At 42.5% G+C, this 21,285-nt stretch overlaps 1 protein-coding gene across 1 annotated transcript in view; it reads right to left on the bottom strand.

Annotated features, from left to right (window-relative positions):
- The window catches only part of LOC144695494 (butyrophilin subfamily 3 member A3-like), an 89,031-nt gene that overhangs the window by 21,095 nt on the left and 46,651 nt on the right, over positions 1-21,285 (bottom strand). Inside the window, exons 4-8 of the mRNA XM_078566371.1 lie at positions 20,446-20,727; positions 14,568-14,687; positions 11,807-11,839; positions 7,953-7,975; positions 5,819-5,849 (exon numbers count right to left, since the gene is read on the bottom strand). Of these exons, the coding sequence (XP_078422497.1) occupies positions 5,819-5,849; positions 7,953-7,975; positions 11,807-11,839; positions 14,568-14,687; positions 20,446-20,727 (489 nt within the window). The remainder of the gene's footprint in view (positions 1-5,818; positions 5,850-7,952; positions 7,976-11,806; positions 11,840-14,567; positions 14,688-20,445; positions 20,728-21,285) is intronic.

Here is a 21,285-nt window from a genome sequence, read left to right as displayed (position 1 = left end):
GGTATTGCTCATTGATTGAAAGAGCAGGACTATGAAAGCAAACAGGTATGAAAAGCTGAATAATCCACTCTGAGATCAGAAGCGTACCCAGCTTCACGGAGAGTATTATGGGACATGATGATGTCGGGCGCGTTTATGACATCATCACGCCGGTTGCTGATAATACAGTACGCGGGCGGGTCAAAAAGTCAGGAACCTGCCCGCGATATTTAAATATCAATTTAAAAGGCAATAGAGCTATTTAACTACCCATCTCACTGCAATAATATGGTCAAGAGATAATAATACCCCTTCAGGGTGAGAATCACGACCGGTGGGGAAATTGTTTTTTTCATAGGCGAGCTTGTTTGGGCGGGTTTTAAAACTGCAGCTAACACCAGAGTCTCAGCTTTGCAATTAACACTTCATTGACAGCAGAGACTGCTCGTGTGACTGAGCAGAGGAACCTTTTGGATACTGTTTCATCAGGAGGATTCTCCTCTGGTTCAGAGGGTTCTTTCGATTGATTATTTTCCTGTTTGTTACCCAGGGGTGAAAAGTCTCGGAGACAGAAGGCATTGTGGTCTCAGTTGGAGACACATCCTCCAGTGAGGAGGAGAGAAGGATTAACAGGAGAAGCAGGATGAGAAAGGTGAGAGGAAGAAGGGAGCACAGGGGTGCTCAGGATGCTGTGGTTCCTCAGGAAGGAGGCAGAGTAATGCCAGACCCCAATGGGCAGGAGGAACCCAGAAACCCTCAGCGGAGGCACAAATGAACTTATTCTGTCCCCAGAATATACAGGCAGAGATTCAGCTACCTGCAACTGAGTGAGACTCAGTGACTTTCAGGAGTCACTGTGACATCACTATGTGAGATGCTGACAGGGGAGATCTCATCCAACCACCTGGTGCCTGTCACATTGAAGGTAACAGTGGAGCTTTACTTCTTCACAACAGACACATTCCAGGCAGCCTGTGGAGATCTCAGTGGGATAACACAGCCTGCTGCACACCACTGCATCAAGGTGTTCACAGATACAATATTCCAAAGGGCTGAGAATTACATCCCCTTCACGCAGGATGTCCAGGGCCAAATGGATAAGGCTGAGGATTTGCAGCGATTGCAGTTTTCCCCCGGGTGCAGGGAGCCACTGACTGCACGCACGTAGCCACTAAGTCTCCTGCTGGACAGCCATGCACCTTCAGAAACAGAAAGGGCTTCCACTCGATCAATGTCCAGCTGGTGTGTGACCATATTCGGCAGGTCATGCAGGTGTGTGCCAGGTACCTGGGCAGCAAACACGACTCATACATCCTCAGGAACTCTCAGATTCCAGACCTCTTCACCAGCCCTGATGCGTTAGAGGGACGGATTCTAGACATTAAGAACTATTCACTGAAAAGATCTCTAATGATGCCTGTGAGGGTGTCCAGAACTGACACAGAAAGGAGATACAATGAGAGTCACAGCAGCACCAGGGCCATAGTGGATGTCATGAGGTGTCATAATTTTCACAATATTTTTCTGTTTTATTGTAAAGTAGGTTTATGGGGGTAAATAGTTAGGTCTGTCTGTGTATGGGATTTAATTACATTTTGTAACTCTTTTGAGTCAAAGCCAAATAAACTAAATTAACAAACCAAGGGACAAGTTAAAAGGCAGCCCCTTAAAGGGAAACTGCAAAAACAAAAGACAAAATTTGAAGCAAACTTACAAACATTAATCCAAAATGTGATCAAAGGGATCAATAAAACACCCCAGTGCCCACGGTGCCCACTGAAAATGGAAGGCCTCGACGGTGCCAGCGGGGACTGCGTGCTCCATCTCCAGGGACTCCCAGCTGCAAACATAGGCACAGAAGACGGGGAGACAGTCGGGCCTGATGACCCCGATCATCCACTGCCTGGGCCTGATAAAGGCCAACTTGGCCGGGCCCAGGAGCAGGTTCACGAGGAGATCCTCCTCCCTCCCCGTCTCCCTCCTTATTGGGTGCCCACAGATCAGGAGCGTGGGACTGAAGTTCAAGCAAAACAGAAGCAAAAGGTTCTTCAAGTAACTAAAAAGCGGGTGCAGCCTACAACGACCTATATACCCATGGTCCACGGACTCCCCAAGGCCGCAAAAGTCGCAGGCATCTTTGCAGTCTGTGAACCGACACATGCTATGGTTGTATGGGACTGCTGCCTGCAGCACCCTCCACCCCAGGTCCCTGATAGAAAGGAGGAGGACTTCCATGTAGAGAACCTCCCCACTGGGCACATCCACCACTGAAGGGAAACAAGGTATGCCAGGGCGTGTCCGGGCAGTGGCTGAGGGCAAGAAAGTGAAGAGTGTGCAGCAGCCCATACAGGAAACTCCTCCACACCATGCTAAAGAACACAGAGGGCATTTCCGTGAGGTGACTCAGGTTGCAGGGCTCTGGCTCCTGGGAGAAGGTTCGGGATTTGGGGCTAATGTGGAATTCCGTCCAGACAGGGGTATGCTCAGATGGAAGACCATCGCGCACCTGCACCACCTCGAGACCCAGGATGACATCAGGACTGGGCATGACCGTCCTAAGGTCTTGAATGGCATTGGCTATGAGCCAGATACCTACCGAGATGCGATACACCAACTCCTGCAGAAGCATCCAGTCCAATCCTCTGCCACCCAGCACGTCCCCAATCCTGGTCACCCCGGCAACCACAGCCCTCCTCTCCACCAGCCACCGAAAATGGCGGAGGTACAGATTCCTGAGCAGTGGCTCTCTGACGATAACCACTACTTCTGACAACAGAGAGCTGCGTTGTGAATCATGTTCCAGACTTTGATCAGGTCCTGGTAAAAGATGGGCAACTCCTGCAAAGAGGCACAAAGGTCCCTCAGGTCTACAAACAGGAGGTGCATGTCATAATTCAGGCTGTGCACCTGGCAGAAAAATTATGTCACCAGGACAACCATCTCGGAGGGGGCTCAATGTAAAGGTATCGCAGAGGCAACGTCAGGAGTGGGATTTGAACCCATGCCCCTAGAAAGAGACCAGAATTCACCAAGCCGCTGCAAGGCAAGGAACCTCACTCCTTAAGTCTGGTGCCTTAGACCAGTCTTGCTAGCTAAGCAGACTGCAAGTTATCAAAAGAAGTAAGATGTAGAAGTACCTTTAATATGCTAATGAGTAAACATGGTTGGGGTCTTAGCATGTAAGGTGTAAAGGGAATTTGCATTTTTAGATAAATGAAAGGGGATTTGGTTTTCAAAGGGATCTCAGTCTGTTTAGAAATAGCCAGGCAAGCAAGGAAATATGTTTATTTTTCTCAAGGGTTACTGAAAATATACAGTGGCAACATGAAAAGATTTATATGATGAGAAAGGTAAAGTTCCAGGGACATATGGGAACAATGGGATTTACATATCGAAAGGGGAGAAACATATATGAAGGCGAGTGAGGCTGTGTTTCTGGGGAAGGCATTGTAAGATCTAACAGAAGTGTGTGAAGCCTCTAGTATTTGTGCATAAGCCTGCTGTCTACAGAAGCCGAAGCTAGAGAGAGCCATTTTGAATTCCACTGTCCACGGTATTGTGCTAATTTGCTGGATCTGTTTCAAATCTAAAATCTATTTTTGGATCATTGTCTTAATGGGGGTGTAACTGGGAACCAAGTTAATGAGGGGTTTCAGGAATTATTATAGTAGTAATTTATAGTTCTATGTATGTGCTTGAAATCTCTTCTGTTGGTAACTATTTCAATTTAGTTTTTAAAAATATCTCTAAACTCTTGACGGACTTATTATTTCTGAATTCAGGGCACGCATCTCAAAATAAATACAAATTGCAAAACCATTGTGGTAGTGCGATCAAGTTTCACTCGTGGATTTGAACTGCCTGGCACACATTATCTACCGTGTCATAACTGGAGCAGACTATCGGTTTCCTAAAGATGCGATTCTAATGCCTGGACAGATCTGGAGGTGCACTATAGGACTCCCCCTCATGTGTTTGTCTGACTGTTGTGATTTGCTGTGCCCTCCATAACATTGCCATCCAAAGAAAGACGTGCTCTGCAGGATGATGACATGCCAAATGGGGGCCAATTCTCTGAGGACGAGGGCAATGATGAGTTGAGGGATCAGGGTAATGTGCTTGCTGATGGCCCTGGTCTTGATCGAGTAGATGGCCATTAATGCATCCAACAGGATGCCTTAATATGGCAAAGGTTCCTAAAGTGTGTCTTGCCACGGCTATAGAAAGGATTTGGTGAAACCTTGGCCCTCCTTTTCCCAGGGCTTGGCATAAGCTGGTTACGTAGATCATATGCAGCATGCAGGAGGGGACCAGAGGCAGCCTCACTGAATCTGGGGACAGCTTTGCCCCTTCTGGGATGCCTCTCCCCTCGCTCCGATGGCATAGACATCTATACATGGAAATGTGTCATAAATATACAACTCCTGAAGCCAGAAGTTAGGAGACTTGCTGTTTTTTTTAAATTTCTGCCACCTGTGAAGATTGACATGGTTGGTAAAGATGAGATAAAATTTAAATCGAGGTTGGAAAATCTTCAACGAGGGCCAGAATTTTACTCTCCCGTACCAGTGGGTTCTGAGGTGGGGAGGAATTGCATGGGGTCTGGGATCCTGCCCACCCTGACCTGGTAGCGATTTTACGCTGTGGTGGGCAGGGCCTCGGATGGGAAGCCCGCCCATGCCCCATACATAGGCCATCCTGAAAATTCAAGCCTATGTATAGTAGATGCACTCGATTGATCATCTGATGGGTCACCTGACACTGGCCCGTGCCAGGGGGCCCTTTAAAGTGCTGGCTGTTACCTTGTTCGGGATCACGGCCTGCAGCTTCAGAGGCCGGACATCCCACCCTCCAGCATGCATTGGGCGGGATGACGGTCTATAACCCGACCTTGCTGCTAATTGGTGTCAATTACGGTATTATCGGGCGCGTCTTGATGGCGGGCCCGGAAGTCACGTGCGGAATCCGTTGTTGGTGCACGGCCATATTATTCAGCCCGGAAAGTGGTAAAGTTACACCACTGAGCTTATTTTCAAAAGCAGGACAACAAAATAAAAACATGATATCGAAAAGAACAGAGAAAAACCAAGAACCATAATATGCTTTAAAATGTTGGCGAATGCAGCAGCATGGTGTTACAAACATATGAATTAGGAGCAGGAGTGGGCCATTCGGCCCCCCAAGCCTGCTCTGCCATTTAATAAGATAACGGCTGATCTGACTGTAGCCTCAACTCCACCTTACCGCCTACCCCCAATAACCGTTCACCCCATTGTTCGGGAAGAATCTATCTAACTCTGCCTTGAAAATATTCACTGACCCTGTCTCCACCGCGCTCTGGGGAAGAGAATTTCAAAGGCTCACGACCCTCAAAGGAAAAAAAACCTCCATCTCAGTTTTAAATGGGGAACCCTCTATTTTTGAACTGTGCCTCCTAATTCTCGTCTCTCCTGCAATGGAAAACATTCTTTCAGCATCCACCCTGTCTCCTTTAAACTACAAAATTGGGCATAGAAGCTGCATCAGTCGGGACAAGTTAATGTCCCGCTGCTCTCCCATTATAACTAATTCTTTTTAAATGGCACATGGGAGGGAATGAAAACAAACTAAAATGTGGAATCAGATCTCAAAACAGCAATTAAAAATCCTGAAACTCAATGCAAAAAGGATTTAACTTGTCTGGTTGCACTGAAACAATGACCTTTGTGTTAGATCTTTACTGAGACTATTTTTCAGTTGTCTGGTTTATTTTTTGAGTTTCCAGCTTTTTTGAAGCTGCTCATAAGTTTTTGAATTTATTCATTCTTTCTTATTGTGTGTTACAAAAATAAGGTCTTACCTTCACATTCACAAATTCTCTTCCACTCTGAAAACAGAAACAACAAATTAGCCTGGAATGGCTTCATTCTGTGTCATAAAGTTTATTTCTCCAAGTCGTTCTCCGTGATTTAATGTGTAAATAACTTCACAGCAAGAACGTTCCAGGCATGTTAAATTTAATAGATACAACAATACAAGAAATGGGAGCAGGAGTGAACGATTCAGCCCATCGTTCAGTACGATCATGGCTGATCTTGGGCTTCAACTCCATTTTCCAGCCTGCTCCCCACATCCCTTAATTCCCTGAGAAAGCAAAAACCTGTCTATCCTAGCCTGAAAAGTATTCAACAATGGAGCATTTGTGCCCTCTGGTGTAGAGAATTCCAAAGATTCACAATCCTTTGAGTGAAGTAATTTCTCCTCATCTCAGTCCTAAACGATCGGCCCTTTATCCTGAGACTGTGCCCCCATGTTTTTGATTCCCCAACCAGTGGAAACAATCTCTCAGCGTCTACCTCATCAAGCCCCTTCAGAATTTTGTAGGCCCTCCTATCTCCTAATGGATTTCCTGTGGCATTACTCACTGTAAATTAGAAGCTAAGTTTTCTGTGTGGCCAAGATTTTTATCATCAAGGACCAAGCACAAGAGTTTTGCCTGACAGGAGTGCCTGGCATAGGTTCAGTGTCCATGATTCTCCATTAAGCTTCATTGGCAGAAAATTGTGGGCAGTTTGTACCCACATTTAGCCATTGGTTCATCCAGTTGGAAAAGTTCCTCTGTCTGAGCACTGAAGATGAGAATCTGAAACATATTGATTAGAATGACAGGAGAGCTAGACTATGAAAATTACAACTTCAAAACCTTGTAAGGGAAAATGGTCCATTTGTTGGACAGAAGAGGTTTCAGATGTTGGGAGCAGTCAGTGCCTGGTAGTATTAGGGGTTGCTAGGATGTGTCTGTATTGTGTAGCAGGGTCTTGTCAGAGTCTGGCTGACCCGATATTAAAGAGTTCGTAAGATCGGCCTGAATAGTTCTGGAGTCTGGATTAGCCCAGTCATGATGGGCGTTCACAGCAATGCAGCTCTTAAAACATGGATGGAGCAAGGCACATGGGTGCTCACTTTTCTACTGCTTTGTCAGATATCCAATTGTAGTTTCTGTACCAGAGGAGGCTTCCTGATAAATCATGATACTTGTTTGTATGAAGGAATGCCTGAGCTTGGCTGCCAGAGTCAGTGCAGTGTTCACCATCCAGAGAATCTGTAAGTCGATATGATGTACAATAAATACCCTCAGGAAATCTGTCTAACCAACACTGCACTAAGGGAAAATTCACCAACCCCACCCTCCCAGTGGGACAAATGCTCGAAGGGCAGGTCAGCAGAAAAATCAATGCTATAATATTGTAGCCTGGCATTGAATTGTGTGAAGCTGGACATTTACTCCTAAATGCTTTAAGGCAGTTGTGTAAGACAAGAACCACTAATGATGGGAAATCAGTTGGGATGGGAGGGAGCTCTCCGAGGATGCAACAAGGTTGTGGATACGTTGGGAGAGATCAATCATTGGGAACATGGTGGGTGAGGCAGTGTGGGTGTCATTCCCCTGAGCCCCCTCCATAAAAGACAGATGCAGCTTCCTAAGATATTCACAGATTCTAGCAATCTCTAATACTACCAGACAATGACTACTCCAAGCATTGGAACCTCTTTCTCAATCCTACTGGATGCCATAGCACCTTTTCTGTAGCTTTTCTTTCCCCTTCCCACAAACTCCTAGATCCTGGGACAGTCTCTAATAGCTCACAGATCCCTCATCCCCAAGTAAAGAATGCAGCAAGGCTCAGAGACTTCTTTCCCCAGTTCCCCAAAATCCTTGAACCACCCAGGACCTGTCACTATGCTCACAGAATCCTCCCTGGAACCCCTTCCAAGTACAGCATCCAGAGACTCCATCCCAGTGCTATCCCAAACACTCTCCTTAGTGCCCTCCAAACCCAGTGATACCCTCAATGCCACTAAGTCAATGTCGCTGGCATTATTTGGCTGAAGGCCTTGATGCTATAATAGCCCTGAATAACAATTAACAACACCCTAGGAGATTTATTAATGAATAGATAACAAGAGTTTATGTAAAAGAATATCATAGCTGATTCAACAAGAGGCTTCCACTGACCTACAAAATAAAAAATAATTTAGGAAAAACATTTTATTTGTCTGAACATCATACATCACATATTGTTGCATTCCTCAGGTTTACAATGGTTTGAACACTGAGCCCTCTTTTCAAACAATTTAAAAGCAATCAGCATTATAATCATTTCCGAACAGTTATAAAAGTTGCGTAAATGCACTGACCACATTTCAAAAGTAATCGATTAGTTGTAATGTGCCTGGGATGGTCACAGGGAAATAATGACTGTTCCACAAACCAATTCTCCCTCTGTCTATAAGCAACATTCTTATCTCCCTATTTCTCTCCTCATTTTCCTCTCCTGCCTGAAGGTGCTGAATTTTGCTGGGATGTATTTATATGAGCAGCCAGTATTAGACTCATGACCATTTCTCCTGTGTGAGCCGAGACATTAAGAAGTGGTAGGTAAATCCATCATAGAACAGATGTATCCCTATAGAATGTATCATGTGCAATCAGTCCTGTGCTGACCTAATGTCCAGACTACTCACTTTCTGCTGAGTTTCTTTGGAGAATCAGAACATTTGCAGAATGTTTTCCCCCAGCCTAAGCCAAGGAACAGGAAGAAAGAGTCAATTCATCACAAGCCTTGCAGTAAATCCCCCACCCTCTGGTGTGAATATATATAGAAAAAAAGGGACTTTATTTAGTGCCTTTCACAACCTCAAGATGTTGCCGTGCATTTTACTGCCAATTTGTGCACAGCACAAATAGCAATCAATAACAAAGAGAATATGCTTTAGTGGTGTTGTTTGAGAAATCCAAGACACTGGGGAGAAACCCTCTGCTCCTTTCCAAAATAGTGCCATGATATATTTAGAATTCACGCAAGAGGATGGGTGGGGCTTAGTTAAACACCTCAAAAACATGGCATCTCAGGCAGTGCAGCACTTCCTCAGAACAGCATTGATTCCTGTCAAACCAAATGGTGCCATTGCACTCTTGGCCATTAAAGGGATTTCAGGATTAATTGTCACAAAATGAAAATTTCAATTTGGAGTTGACAAGGATGGTTAGTGAGAGAATTTGAACTATTAACACTCATACATCATAAGTTTCAAAATGAAGGCATGTTTTTGGGAATGAGAGCTTGAAGCAGATTTCTTCAGACCATCCAAAATAAGTATCGAAGGAGATTTCCACAGTACAATCTGGAATGAGTTAGAAGGAGTTTTCCTCAGTACAATCTGTAATGAGTGTGGAAGGATATTTCCTCAGTGCAACCTGTACTAAGTAGAGAAGGAGTTTTCGTCTGTACAATTTTTGATAAGTGTGGACGGAGATTTCCCCAGTACAATCTGTACTAAGTATAGAAGAATATTTTCTCAGGATGATCTGTAATCAGGGCAGAAGGTGTTTTCCTCAGCACAATCTGTAACAAGTGTAGAAGGAGATTTCCTCAGTCCAATCTGTAATAAGTGAGGAAGGGGATTCCCTCAGTACAATTTGTAATAAGTGTAGAAAGGGATCTCCTCAGTACAATCTGTAACAAGTCTAGATGGAGATTTGCTCATTGTAATCTGCAATAAGTGTCGTAGGAGATTTCCTCAGTATAATCTGTAATAAGTGTGGGAAGAGATTTCCTCAGTACAATGTGTAATAAGCGTGGAAGGAAATTTCCTCAGTTCAACCTATAACAAGTGCAGAAGAAGGTCTCCTTATTTCAACCTGCAATAAGGGTGGAATGAGCTTTCTTCAGTAAAATCTGTATTAAATTTAGAAGGTGATTTGCTCAGTATAAACTGTAAAAAGCGTGGAAGGAGATTTTCTCAGTCCAATCTGTACTAAGTGTGGAAGGAGATTTCATCAGTACAATCTGTAATAATTGTAGAAGGAGATTTCATCAGTCCAATCAGTAATAAGTGCAGAAAGGGATTTCCTCAGTCCAATCGGTACTAAGTGTGGAAGGAGATTTCCTCAGTACAATTTGGATTGGGTGTAGAAGGTGAGTTCCTCAGTACAATCTGTAATAAGCCTGGAAGGAGATTTCCTCAGTACAATCTGTAATATACTTAACCTTCGAATGGTCCATGCTAACTCAGGACTTCTTAGTTCCAGCTTGAAACATTCTCCCAAACTATGTCTTAAACTTGCAAGTGATCAATTTTACAAAAGTTCATTGTTTAAGTGTTTGTAATATTTATTGAAATATAAGGAAAACCAATCGGGCATGTTAATTACATCAAACTGTGCATCATTTTTGAATATTAACTTATGTGAAAGTTTTGGAAGGTAACTTAAATAAAGATGGAGAGGGTCTGTTAGCATTCAGATTGTTCCAGAAGTTACTATCATATTTCTCCAATGTGTAAAGTTGGAACTCTGACAAATTCACTGTATTTATTTTGTAACTTTGATACCAATTTCGGATTTACTAACTGCGCTTTGAATATGTTCCTTAACCACAATCACATAACGGTTGTTAATTTTAGCCATCATGTGTAGGAATGGGTGCACTGAGTTTCCTGTTTCTCTCATCCTTACAACTAGTTACACAGTGTCCTGAAATCTGGATTCTCCGGTTATGCTTAACGTATAGCATTATTGATGAGGTGGAGCAGGACTAGTTGATACAAGTTTCTTTCTAAACATTTTGGTGTTAGTTCTTCTTATGGTTTATACATAAAACATTTCTACATTTCCAAACAATTCTCACAGGGCTCCACAGCACAATGGAGAAACCTTTCCTTAGAGTGGACATATTTAGCTTACACCAAGACTAATCTCAGCTGTGCAGTAGGACTCTAACCCAAATCAAAAGATTGTTTATAAATCCCCATTCTGGGACCTTAGCACACAATCTAGGCTGACAGTTCATTGCAGTATCAAGGGAGCACTGCATTTTTTTGGAAATACCAGCTTTTAGATGAGATGTTATGCCAAGTTCAAGTGAAAATAAAAAATTCCATGGCACTATTCGAAAAACAGCAAGGGAGCTCACTTGGTGTTCTGGACAATGCTTATTAATCTCTCAATTAACGCCATTAAAAACAGATTAACTGGTCATTTGTCTCAGGGCTCTTTGTGGGACCTTGGCGTACACAAATTGGCTGTCACAATTACATACATGGGAAGTGTTTTGCAATATGCTGCGGACATATAAGATGCTTAATAAATAGAAATGGATCCTCTACTTATAACTCAGAAAAAATATTTTAAGACAGATATGAACTAAACCTGTTAGGAAATTTCAATCCAATAATTAAATTGTATTATGGCCTGTCATAAGATCTGACCAATTGTTACAGCGAGTGGCACAGTGCAGTATTCTTTTAAATCTGGGATCTGGATGCAATATCCACAGCTAGATTAACGGATGCAAGTCTTCATCCTCCACTGGCTATCATGGTCCCCTATGGAGCAAATTTGGGCCAAACTCTATCTCGTGTCGAGTAGCTGTACAGCATAATATTACCAATGAAAGTCAAAGTGGTCAAAAGAATTGTATCTGTGGGAAACACAAGTGTGAGACGAGTAAGCAATGAGTTTTTTTGAGGTTGGACTGGAGTCATCCACAATTTTCTGATTGTGTTTGCTCTTTCTGAGGCTTCTGTGGCAGCACAAGGTGTTGGAAAATTCTGCCCCGTGTACTTAAATCAAACATCGAACATTTTTCCAAGATAATCTCATACAGTGAATGTTCACTAAGATTCTTAAGAAGGTCAGTTAATCAGCCTTTGGGTTAAAGCACAGTCATGTCAACAATGTGTATAATTAACTGATCTAACAGATAAATGTAATTCATTAAACTTGTAACCACTGCAAAACAAACATTCTTTGGTGTTTGTGAATATTTCAATATTGAACTCTTACCAAGTTCTATGATAGATTTCCGAAGTTTCAGTTCTGAAAAAATACAAGAATAAACATTGTTTTGAATATTAGAAACGCTGACTTCATTATTCAATAGCAAAATATTGCAGATGCTGGAAATCTGAGCTAAAAATAAAAACTGCCGGAAATGCTCAGCAAGTCAGGTGGTGCCTGTGGAGAGAGAAACAGTTGATGTCCTTTCATCAGAACTGGAAAAATAGTTTCCAGGTTGTAAGCAAATAGAGAGGCAGGGAAAGGCGGAGGGAGGAAAGAACAACATTAAAATTAGAATAACAGATGAGAATTAACAGAGTATAGACGCATAAAGAATTTCTATACCTCTCTTTTGGTGAAATGATATAAGGACCAGACATTTAAAGGATAAATAGATAGATATGATGGAGCATTAGGAAATGGCAGGTGTGATACATGTATTGTCCATTTCAATCTTAACAGTTAAAGACTGTGGATAAATTCCAGATCCAAAGAGTCAAGTGCACAAAGCTGATGTGATACACTTTGTAATTAACAAGGAAATACGCCGCAAAATAGGTGAACAGGTGAACAGTTAATATTTTTGGGAGTTTCAGAAATAAAAAATATTAAGTCTGGAAGGATTAACTGTCATGTGGAAAGGCATGGACTAGTCAGGGATGGTCAGCATGGACTTGTTAAAGGAAGGTGTTGCCTCACAAATTTGATTGAATTCTTTGAGGAAGTGACAAGAAGGGTTGATGAAGGTAGTGCAGTGGATGTTGTGTACATGGATTTTAGCAAAGCATTTGACAAGATCCCACATGGCAGATTGGTCAGGAAAGTAAAAGCCCATGAGATTCAGGGTAACATGGCAAACTGGATAAAAGGTTGGCTTTGTAACAGGAAACAAAGGGTAATGGTCGATGGATGCCCTTGCGAATGGAAAGTTGTCTCAAGTGGTATTTTACAGGGCTCGGTGTTGGGACCCTTGCTGTTTGTGTTATATATTAATGATTTCGACGTGAACGTGGGGGGTACGATATGTGAAATTTGCAGGTGACACAAAGATTGGCTGAGTAGTGGATAGTGTAGAGGATAGCCATAATCTCCAAAACGATATAGATGGGCTGGTGGAGTGGGCGGTAAAGTGGCAGATGGATTTTAACATAGAGAAGTGTGAGGTCATACATTTAGGGAGGTCAAACAGTTACAGGGATTACACAATAAATGGGAATATACTAAGAGGGGTAGGTGAAGTGAGAGATCATGGCATACAAGTACACAGGTCCTTGAAGGCAGCAGTTCAAGTAGACAAGGTTGTAAAGAAGGCATATGGAATGCTCTCCTTCATTCGCAGAAGTACAGAATATAAAAGTAAGGATATAATGTTGGAATTGTATAAAACACTGGTGAGGCCACAACTGGAGTATTGTGTGCAGTTCTGGTCACCACATTACAGGAAGGACGTAATAGCTCTGGAGAGAGTGCAGAGGAGGTTTACAAGAATGTTGCCAGAGTTAGAAAAGTGTAGCTACGAGGAGAGATTGGATAGGTTGGGATTATTTTCCTTAGAACAAAGAAGGCTGAGAGGTGACTTGATTGAGGTGTACAAAATTATGAGGGGAATAGATAGAGTGGACAGGATAACATTGCTTCCCTTGGTGGAGAATTCTAGAACCAGGGGACATAGATTCAAGATAAGTGGCATAAGGTGTAGGGGGGACATGAGGAAGAACTTTTTTACGCAGAGGGTGGTGGGTGTCTGGAATTTGCTGCCCAAGTTGGTGGTAGAGGCAGAAACTCTAAACTCTTTTAAAAAGTACCTGGATCTGCACCTTAAGTGCTGTAAACTGCAGGACTATGGGCCGGGTGCAGGAAGGTGGGATTAGAAAGGGCACCTGGATATCCTCGGGCTGGCATGGACAAGAAGGGCCGAATGGCCTCCTTCTGTACTGTAACTTTTCTATGGTTCTAATGTGTAACCGCAATAATAATACTCGTGACAATTATAAAGGGTTCACGCTTATTTCCCTATTCTTTACATTATTACGAAGCTATACTGAGGGCACTTTACTTGATGCCAGGTTATGAAAACAGTATAAGACAATTATTTTTGTGAAAAGTCTGAATGATTTTAATGAAGATAAATGTAAGGAAAAGCACTCACCAATGGGAAACAAGAATAGATCTTATTTTACAGGCAAATATTTACTTGCAAAGGTTGACAAGAGAAAGATGAAAGATGAAACAGGTCCACGAGAACCACACTCACAGAATATTGAATAGGCAAACTAATGGTATTAAAGAGCTATTAAAATAATATTGTTAGAATTTCTACTCACCCAGCAATGGGAGTTGAGCTATTCTTCTGTTGTTCACTTCAATGTTCACTCCCCCATCACCACCCGCAGCCCAAACATTTAATATTGAAATAAACCCAGGGAAAAATTTAACGGCCCCCCCTCTGGCATATTTGGGGGGGTGGGCAGGATTTCAAATTACCCAGATGACCTTTCCGTCATCCTCCCCTGACCTATCCTCAATTTTATGGGATGCAGGTATAATCCTGTCATCCTGAAATTCCACAGGACGGTTCTTGTTTCACCCTTAACATTGATGGAAGATGGGCAGAATCCCCAGTGAAACGTGGCTTTTCTACCGTTTCTCCAGGGATTCCTCAAGGTTTCCAATGAGTTTACAGCAGGAAACTAGGAAGATCCCCACAGAATTTCCAGGACTGTATCTATATATGTTGTTGTTTGTCACTATTACATTGAGAATGTACCTTCAATCCATGGATTTTGTTTCACATTCCAATAAATCAAAGCAGAAATGGCCACAATTAGAAGACAAATACTGATGAGCAATGGCACCAGCCAATCAGGAACAGTGGGGAACATATCATCTGTGAAATAAACACCAGTGAATTACATAATAATACTACTTACAACATATACCATAGGAATTGTTCTTTTAGAACATCCAATAGTAGTAAAAGTTCATGAGGTGGAAAGTCCATGGTTGTTCAGGCAGCCTCCTGCTGTAACTTCAGCAGGAGTCCATTGGAACAGGCAGAAATTTACTAACAGACTTCACTTAACTAACTTTAGTTTGTTAAACTTCATTGTGGATGGAGCCTCTTCCCACTTCAATCACTGCCACTGATGTCTATTATTATCACGGCCTCTGTAAGAAAAGGGGCTCTTTGTTAAACGGTGGGACCTCCCCTAATGCTGCACATTTTAGTGGCATCAAAGGCTGGTGCATCACAACACACATAGGGACATGGCACCCTCTGAATCTTTGGGGGCCTAAGTTTGTAAAATATGTTTGTCTTGGCCACATTCAACAACAACTTGAAAGGCGCTTCACCAAGCTGTAATCAAACATTGATGGATGCTAAGCCAAAGAAAAAGATAATTAGGAAGGATGATCAAACCTTGTACAAAATAACGGGAGTGGTGATATTGGGGGGGTTTAATTACCCAGATATTGATTGGGATAATCATAACATAAAGGGGAAAGGAGGGGGAGGAATTTCTGAAATGTGATCAGGAAAACTTCCTTGACAAGAATGTTTTCGGTCCAACCAGAAAGGAGGCCTTACTGGGGCTGAGGGATGAGGTGACCACATGGACCAAGTGTTTGTCCGGGAAACCTTGTGTAAAAATGATCATTGTAACATAAGGTTTAGATTTGTAATGGAGTAGAGCAAGAAATAAACTCAAGCGGAACTTTTAGGAAGGGGGGTAATTTGAATGGGCTGAGAAAGGGTCTAGCTAGGATAAAATAGAATCAAAGATTGGCAGTGAAATCTCTAAGAGAGCAATAGGGGATCTTTAAGGAGATGTTTCAGGTACAAGCTAGGTACATTCCAACAAGGGTGCAGGTAAGGGAACCCAGAGTCAGGGCTCCTTGGATGATGAGGGACATAGAGAAGATGATGAAACAAAATTAAAGAGGATGTCAGGTGAATTCTTCAATTTAGAACTAGGCCAAATATATTAAGTTGAGAGAGAAAGTGATGAGGAAAATAAGACTGTCAAAGAGAGAATATGAAAATAAAATGCCTTTTTAAAATTTATTCATGAGATGTGGGCTTCGTTGGCTGGGCCAGCATTTATTGCCCATCCCTAATTGCCTTTGACAAGGTGGTGATGAGCTGCCTTCTTGAGCCGCTGCAGTCCATGTGGTGTAGGTACACCCACAGTGCTGTTAGGGAGGGAGTTCCCAGAATTTTAACCCAGTGACAGTGAAGGAATGATGATATATTTCCAAAGCAGGATGGTGTGTGGCTTGGAGGGGAACTTCCAGGCGGCGGTGTTCCCATGTATCTGCTGCCCTTGTCCTTCTAGATGGTAGCGGTCCTGGGTTTGGAAGGTGCTGTCTAGGGAGCCTTGCTAAGTTCCTGCAGTAGTTGGTACACACTGCTGCCACTGTGCTGGTGGTGACGAGAATGAATGTTTGTGGATGGGGTGCCAATCAAGCGGGCTGCTTTGTCCTGAATGGTGTCAAGTTTCTCGAGCACTGTTGCAGCTGCACTCATTCCAGACAGGTAGGGAGTATTCCATCACATGATGGAATACTGACTTGTGCCTTGTAGATGGTAGACAGGCTTTGGAGAGTCAGTAGGTGAGTTACTCGTGGCAGGATTCGTAGTCTGTTAATATAAAAGGGAACCCAAAAATCTTCGACTGCCATGTGAATAGCAAGCAGGTATTAAGAAGTGGGGTTGGGCTCAAAGAGGGTGATTTTTGCTTAGAGGCGCATGGCAAGGCTACAATACTTAATGAATACTTTGTATCAGTGTTTACTAAGGAAGAGGAATCTAACAAGTATCGGTAGAAATGGTGATGGTAGATGTAATGGATGGGGTGATAATTGATCGGAAGGATGTACTGGAAAGGTCGCTCCGAATGGATAAGTTCCCTGGCTTGGATGGCTTGCGTCCCAGGTTGCTGAAGAAAGTGAAGTTGGAGATCGTGGAAAGGTTTGCCTAAACTTCCAATCTTCCGAGATACAGGGGAAGTGGCAGAGGATTGGAGAGTGACAAATGTGATACCCTTACTCAAGAAAGGATTTAGGGTCAGTCCTAGAAACTAGAGGCTAATCAGTTTAACATTCATGGTGGGTAAGGTTTTAGAAACAATAGTCAGGAAAAGATTATCAGATACTTGGAGAGGTGTGGGTTAATTAAAGAAACCCAGCATGGTTTTGTAAAAGGAAGATTGTGCTTGACTAATGGTGATTGAATTTTTTGATGCAGCACCAGACAAGGTTGACAAAGGGAAGGTAATGCATATTGTCTGTATCGATTTTAATGAAGTGTTTCACAAAACCCTTACATCCTTCCTAAAGTCTGGTGACCAGAACTGGATACAGTATTCTTAGTTGTGACCTAATCAGAGCTTTATACAGGCTCATAATGACTTCCCTGCTTTGGTACTCAGTTTGTGAAGCCCAAAATCCCACATGCTTTGTGAACTGCTCTCTCAATATGTCCTGCCACATAAAAACGCTTTTTAACAAACTTGAGCCTCGTGGAATAGGAGTGTCAGTCTCATCTTAAAAACAGTAGCTAAAGGACAGAAAACAGGGAGTTGCTACTTCGCTCTGTTCACATAAGCCTGGATTACTGCTGCATGACTGATTTCACAACCTTCCATTGTCACAGTAGGGTGCTTGCCATTTCATAGTTTGATTGACAGCTACAAATGTTATTGACTCTGAAGTTGGGACGATGAATTCCTATGCTTGCTGTTAGCAGCAGTTGTGCAATTGAATGAAATGTTTGTTGTTATAAGGTATTATGTAATTGAAGGAATATAAATGTAGTAAATAGATTATTACGAATGATAGTTATTTTCAACATCATGAATTCTGCAATGTAACTTAGAACTTTATTTTATCTCATCTCTGTTTGGATCCTGAGATCTGCCCATAGCTGATACTGGATGAGTTGGCATGATAATTATAACGGGAAAGGAGTGGTTGGGGATCATAGGTTGGTACTAAGTTGACATAGGGATATAAAGGGCCATGGAGGTGAGTATAAGGACAAACGTTGGCCTGGACATAAGAAGCACCTTGAGGAGTGGGTACAGGGCATGGGTGACATGTGTTGGGCATGGGGAGTGTGTGGGAAGTGAGGGTGATGATTGAAAGGATGTTTTACGTTTATTGTTTTTAAAAAACATTGGCGTAGTGTCAGTGCACTGTGGTTCTGCCCAGCTCGCTTCTGCATCCAGCACTTTTTAAAAAATCATTCACAGGATGTGGGCTTCGCTGGCTGGGCCAGCATTTATTGCTCATCCTTAGTTGCCCTTGGGAAGGTGGTGGTGAGCTACCTTCTTGAACTGCTGAAGCCCATGTGGTGTAGCTACATCCACAGTGCTGTTAGGGAGTTCCAGGATTTTGACCCAGTGACAGTGAAGAAACGGCGATATATTTCCAAGTCAGGATGGTGAGTGACTTGGAGGGGAACTTGCAGGTGGTGGTGTTCCCATCTATCTTCTGCCCTTGTCCTTCTAGGTGGTAGTGGTCATGGGTTTGGAAGGTGCTATCTAAGGAGCCTTGGTGAATTCCTGCATTGCATCTTGTAGATGGTACACACTGCTGCTACTGTGCATCGGTGGTGGAGGGGGCAAACGTTTGCGGATGTGGTGCCAATCAAGCTGACTGCTTTGTCCTGGATGGTGTCAAGTTTCTTCAGTGTTGTGGGAGCTGCATTCATCCAGGCAAGTGGAGAGTATTCCATCACACTCCTGACTTGTGCCTTGTAGATGGGGACAGGCTTTGGGGAGTCAGAAGGTGAATTGCTCATCACACGATTCCTAGCCTCTGACCTGCTCTTGTAGCCACAGTTTTTATATGGCTAGTCCATTCTCCGCACTCGTTCCTTGGTCGATGGGCCACACTCCCAGGGAATCCAGTCACTCCAGAATGAAAATTGAATGTCTGGGCAGCCATTGTTAAAAGTCGAGTTCACTGAGCCGGGAATTTCCCTGTCTCTCTGCACCTGCACTCACAGATGAAAATCCAGGACAAAGGAAAACTGTTCCCATTAACTAATGGTACAAGATGGTACGAGGGGGCAATGATTTAAGTTTTTGGCAAATGATATGGCAGGGAGGTGTTGTGCGGAAGAATATTGTTGGACACAGTGAGTAGTGGTGAGCCACTTTGTTGAATACTGAGTGGTTTGCTTGGCCCTTTCAGAGGGTGTTAATTGTATATAAATTGGGTGCTTAATTATATTTTGATTCAACCATGCATATATATATATCTATGAGCAGGCTTAAACAATGGTTTCTGGGTTGGAGGTGCTTGATATATTTTACATGTTTCTGCATATAAAAGCTTGTGAGTGTATAAAGACTAGGCACCTGTTCTGTTCTTCATCACCTGGTTATCTAAGTTGTAACTAAGAGTAGCTAAGAGTAAACCATATTCCTGTGAATCTGGAGTCATATATGGGTCAGACCGTGTAACAAGGGCAGGATTCCTTCCCTAAGAATATTAGTGATGGGTTTTTACAACAATCTGGTAGTATCATAGCCGCTATTACTAATGCTAGCCTTTTATTCCAGCTTTACTTCACGAATGGAATTTAAATTTATCTGCTGCCATGGTGGGATTTGAACACATGTTGATGTTGTTATGCTGACAGAGTGTGAGAGATAGCATTGCTGGATAGATTGAGCAGGTTAGGAAGTACGTTAATGAGGTTCACCCCTGGTGAACATGATAATGGGAAGATCAAAGTGAGGGAATTGGGCAGTTCAGGGTGTAAAGTGTTCAGGAAACAGCAGCGAATGCCTGATGAGTCCATCTGAGATTACCTCAGAGTGTAGTCATAGGCTTCTATAAGAGTCTTCAAACCTGGAACGATGGGAAGAGAGTAGAAAGATAGAGGAGAAATAATGGGTTGGTGCAGAGACTGGGTTGGTGCAGAGATTGGGTGGGTGGATAGAAGTACCCAAGGGGTGAGATATTAAAGGTAACATGACTGCGTGCAGGAAGGAGAGGAGACAGGAATGAAGGGCCCAAAAAGATACAAAGGAGAGGAAGAAGTAATGGGCAGAACCCAAAATGTGCCATGTACAAAACAAATGATGCCTAAATGTTTATACTTTGGTATTTGGGGCAGCCAGAATTCTCACCCCCCCACCCTCTGACAGTGTTCCAGAATCAGACTGCTTTCATAAATAAATGTGTTTACTATAGGTAGATATAAATCAATTATCAATAACAATACAATACCATACATTTTATGTTCACATTTTGGGGACCATTCAAATGTCATTTTTGTTGCTTTGAATTTGCAGGAATCAATCAAAAGTTTGAAGGAGTTTAAGAGTCCTGGTCTGTGTCAACACGGGTGGGGAAATGACATAAACTTTTAATATTGTTAGAGAGACTGAAAAATGATCAACTTAAGTGTTCAGAGTTTGTCAGTGTCAACATAAATGATAAGTTTCTTGTTTAAACTTTACTGGAAGCAGAATTTCAACATAAACAGGTTTGATGTGAGTATGATATTGCATATTGACACCTCCTGGACTATTGTAGCAAGGCATCTTGGGGACAGTTAAATTTATGCTTTGATTTATGGAGTTTAAATCACCTTTTCCTTTATTGACCAAATGTTTTAATTTACAAACCTGATATCCTGACAGTTACGCCTTGCTCTGTATTTAATTGCCCATTCCGTATACGACACGTGAGCTTGTTTTTTGATTCTCTTGTTATTACAATGTTTCTCTGGACATCGACAAGACCTTTAGAGTCCTGCTGGGATCGTGCTTCAGACTGTATTAAATTATGTCCATCCTCATTAATCCACTGTATCTCCGGTTCAGGGAACCATCCATTGGATTTACACACAAGCTCGATTCCATTTTTAACATATCCCTTCATCTGAATCCAGGGCTCACACCCAAACCCTGCAACCAACAGTGAACAGATTCAGAAATGGCAACTGTTAGGAGCAACGACACAAACTTTTATTGATATAGAGCCTTTACAGTGCTTCCCAAGAACACTTCCTGTGGCCAATGTGAAATATTCATTTAATGTTATTGATATCTAAATACAGTCTTGTGATAACATGATTTCAGTGAGATTATGATCTAAATTTAATCCCAAAGTATGTTCTTATAGACAGTGACAATTAATATAAGTCAGAAATGAATTGGTCAGAGTAATTAACTCCAACTTATGTAAGGTACTGGAGGGCACCTGATACCCATGGAATTGGACCTGAGACAGGCTTAACACCTTCAAGAGGAGAGGAAGGGAGAAAATTGGTATGATGATAAAATCCATGTATTGCTGACCCATTACATAGAAGCATGGGGGAAGGTGATACTTTTAGACACTTGAGCAATAATTCTGTTAATACCAATGGATTTTCAAAATTCTGTCTGTCATGCTCACTCTGTTATGACCCCATTCCAAGCTCTGGGGATGAGGTATTTATATACTAGGGTCAAGCACTTGCC

This window comes from Cetorhinus maximus, chromosome 21 (genome assembly GCF_964194155.1).
Source record: "Cetorhinus maximus chromosome 21, sCetMax3.hap1.1, whole genome shotgun sequence".
In the NCBI taxonomy this organism is placed as follows: domain Eukaryota; kingdom Metazoa; phylum Chordata; class Chondrichthyes; order Lamniformes; family Cetorhinidae; genus Cetorhinus; species Cetorhinus maximus.
The sequence above is the reverse complement of the archived record's forward strand: the minus strand, read 5'-3'. Positions and strand labels throughout refer to the sequence as shown.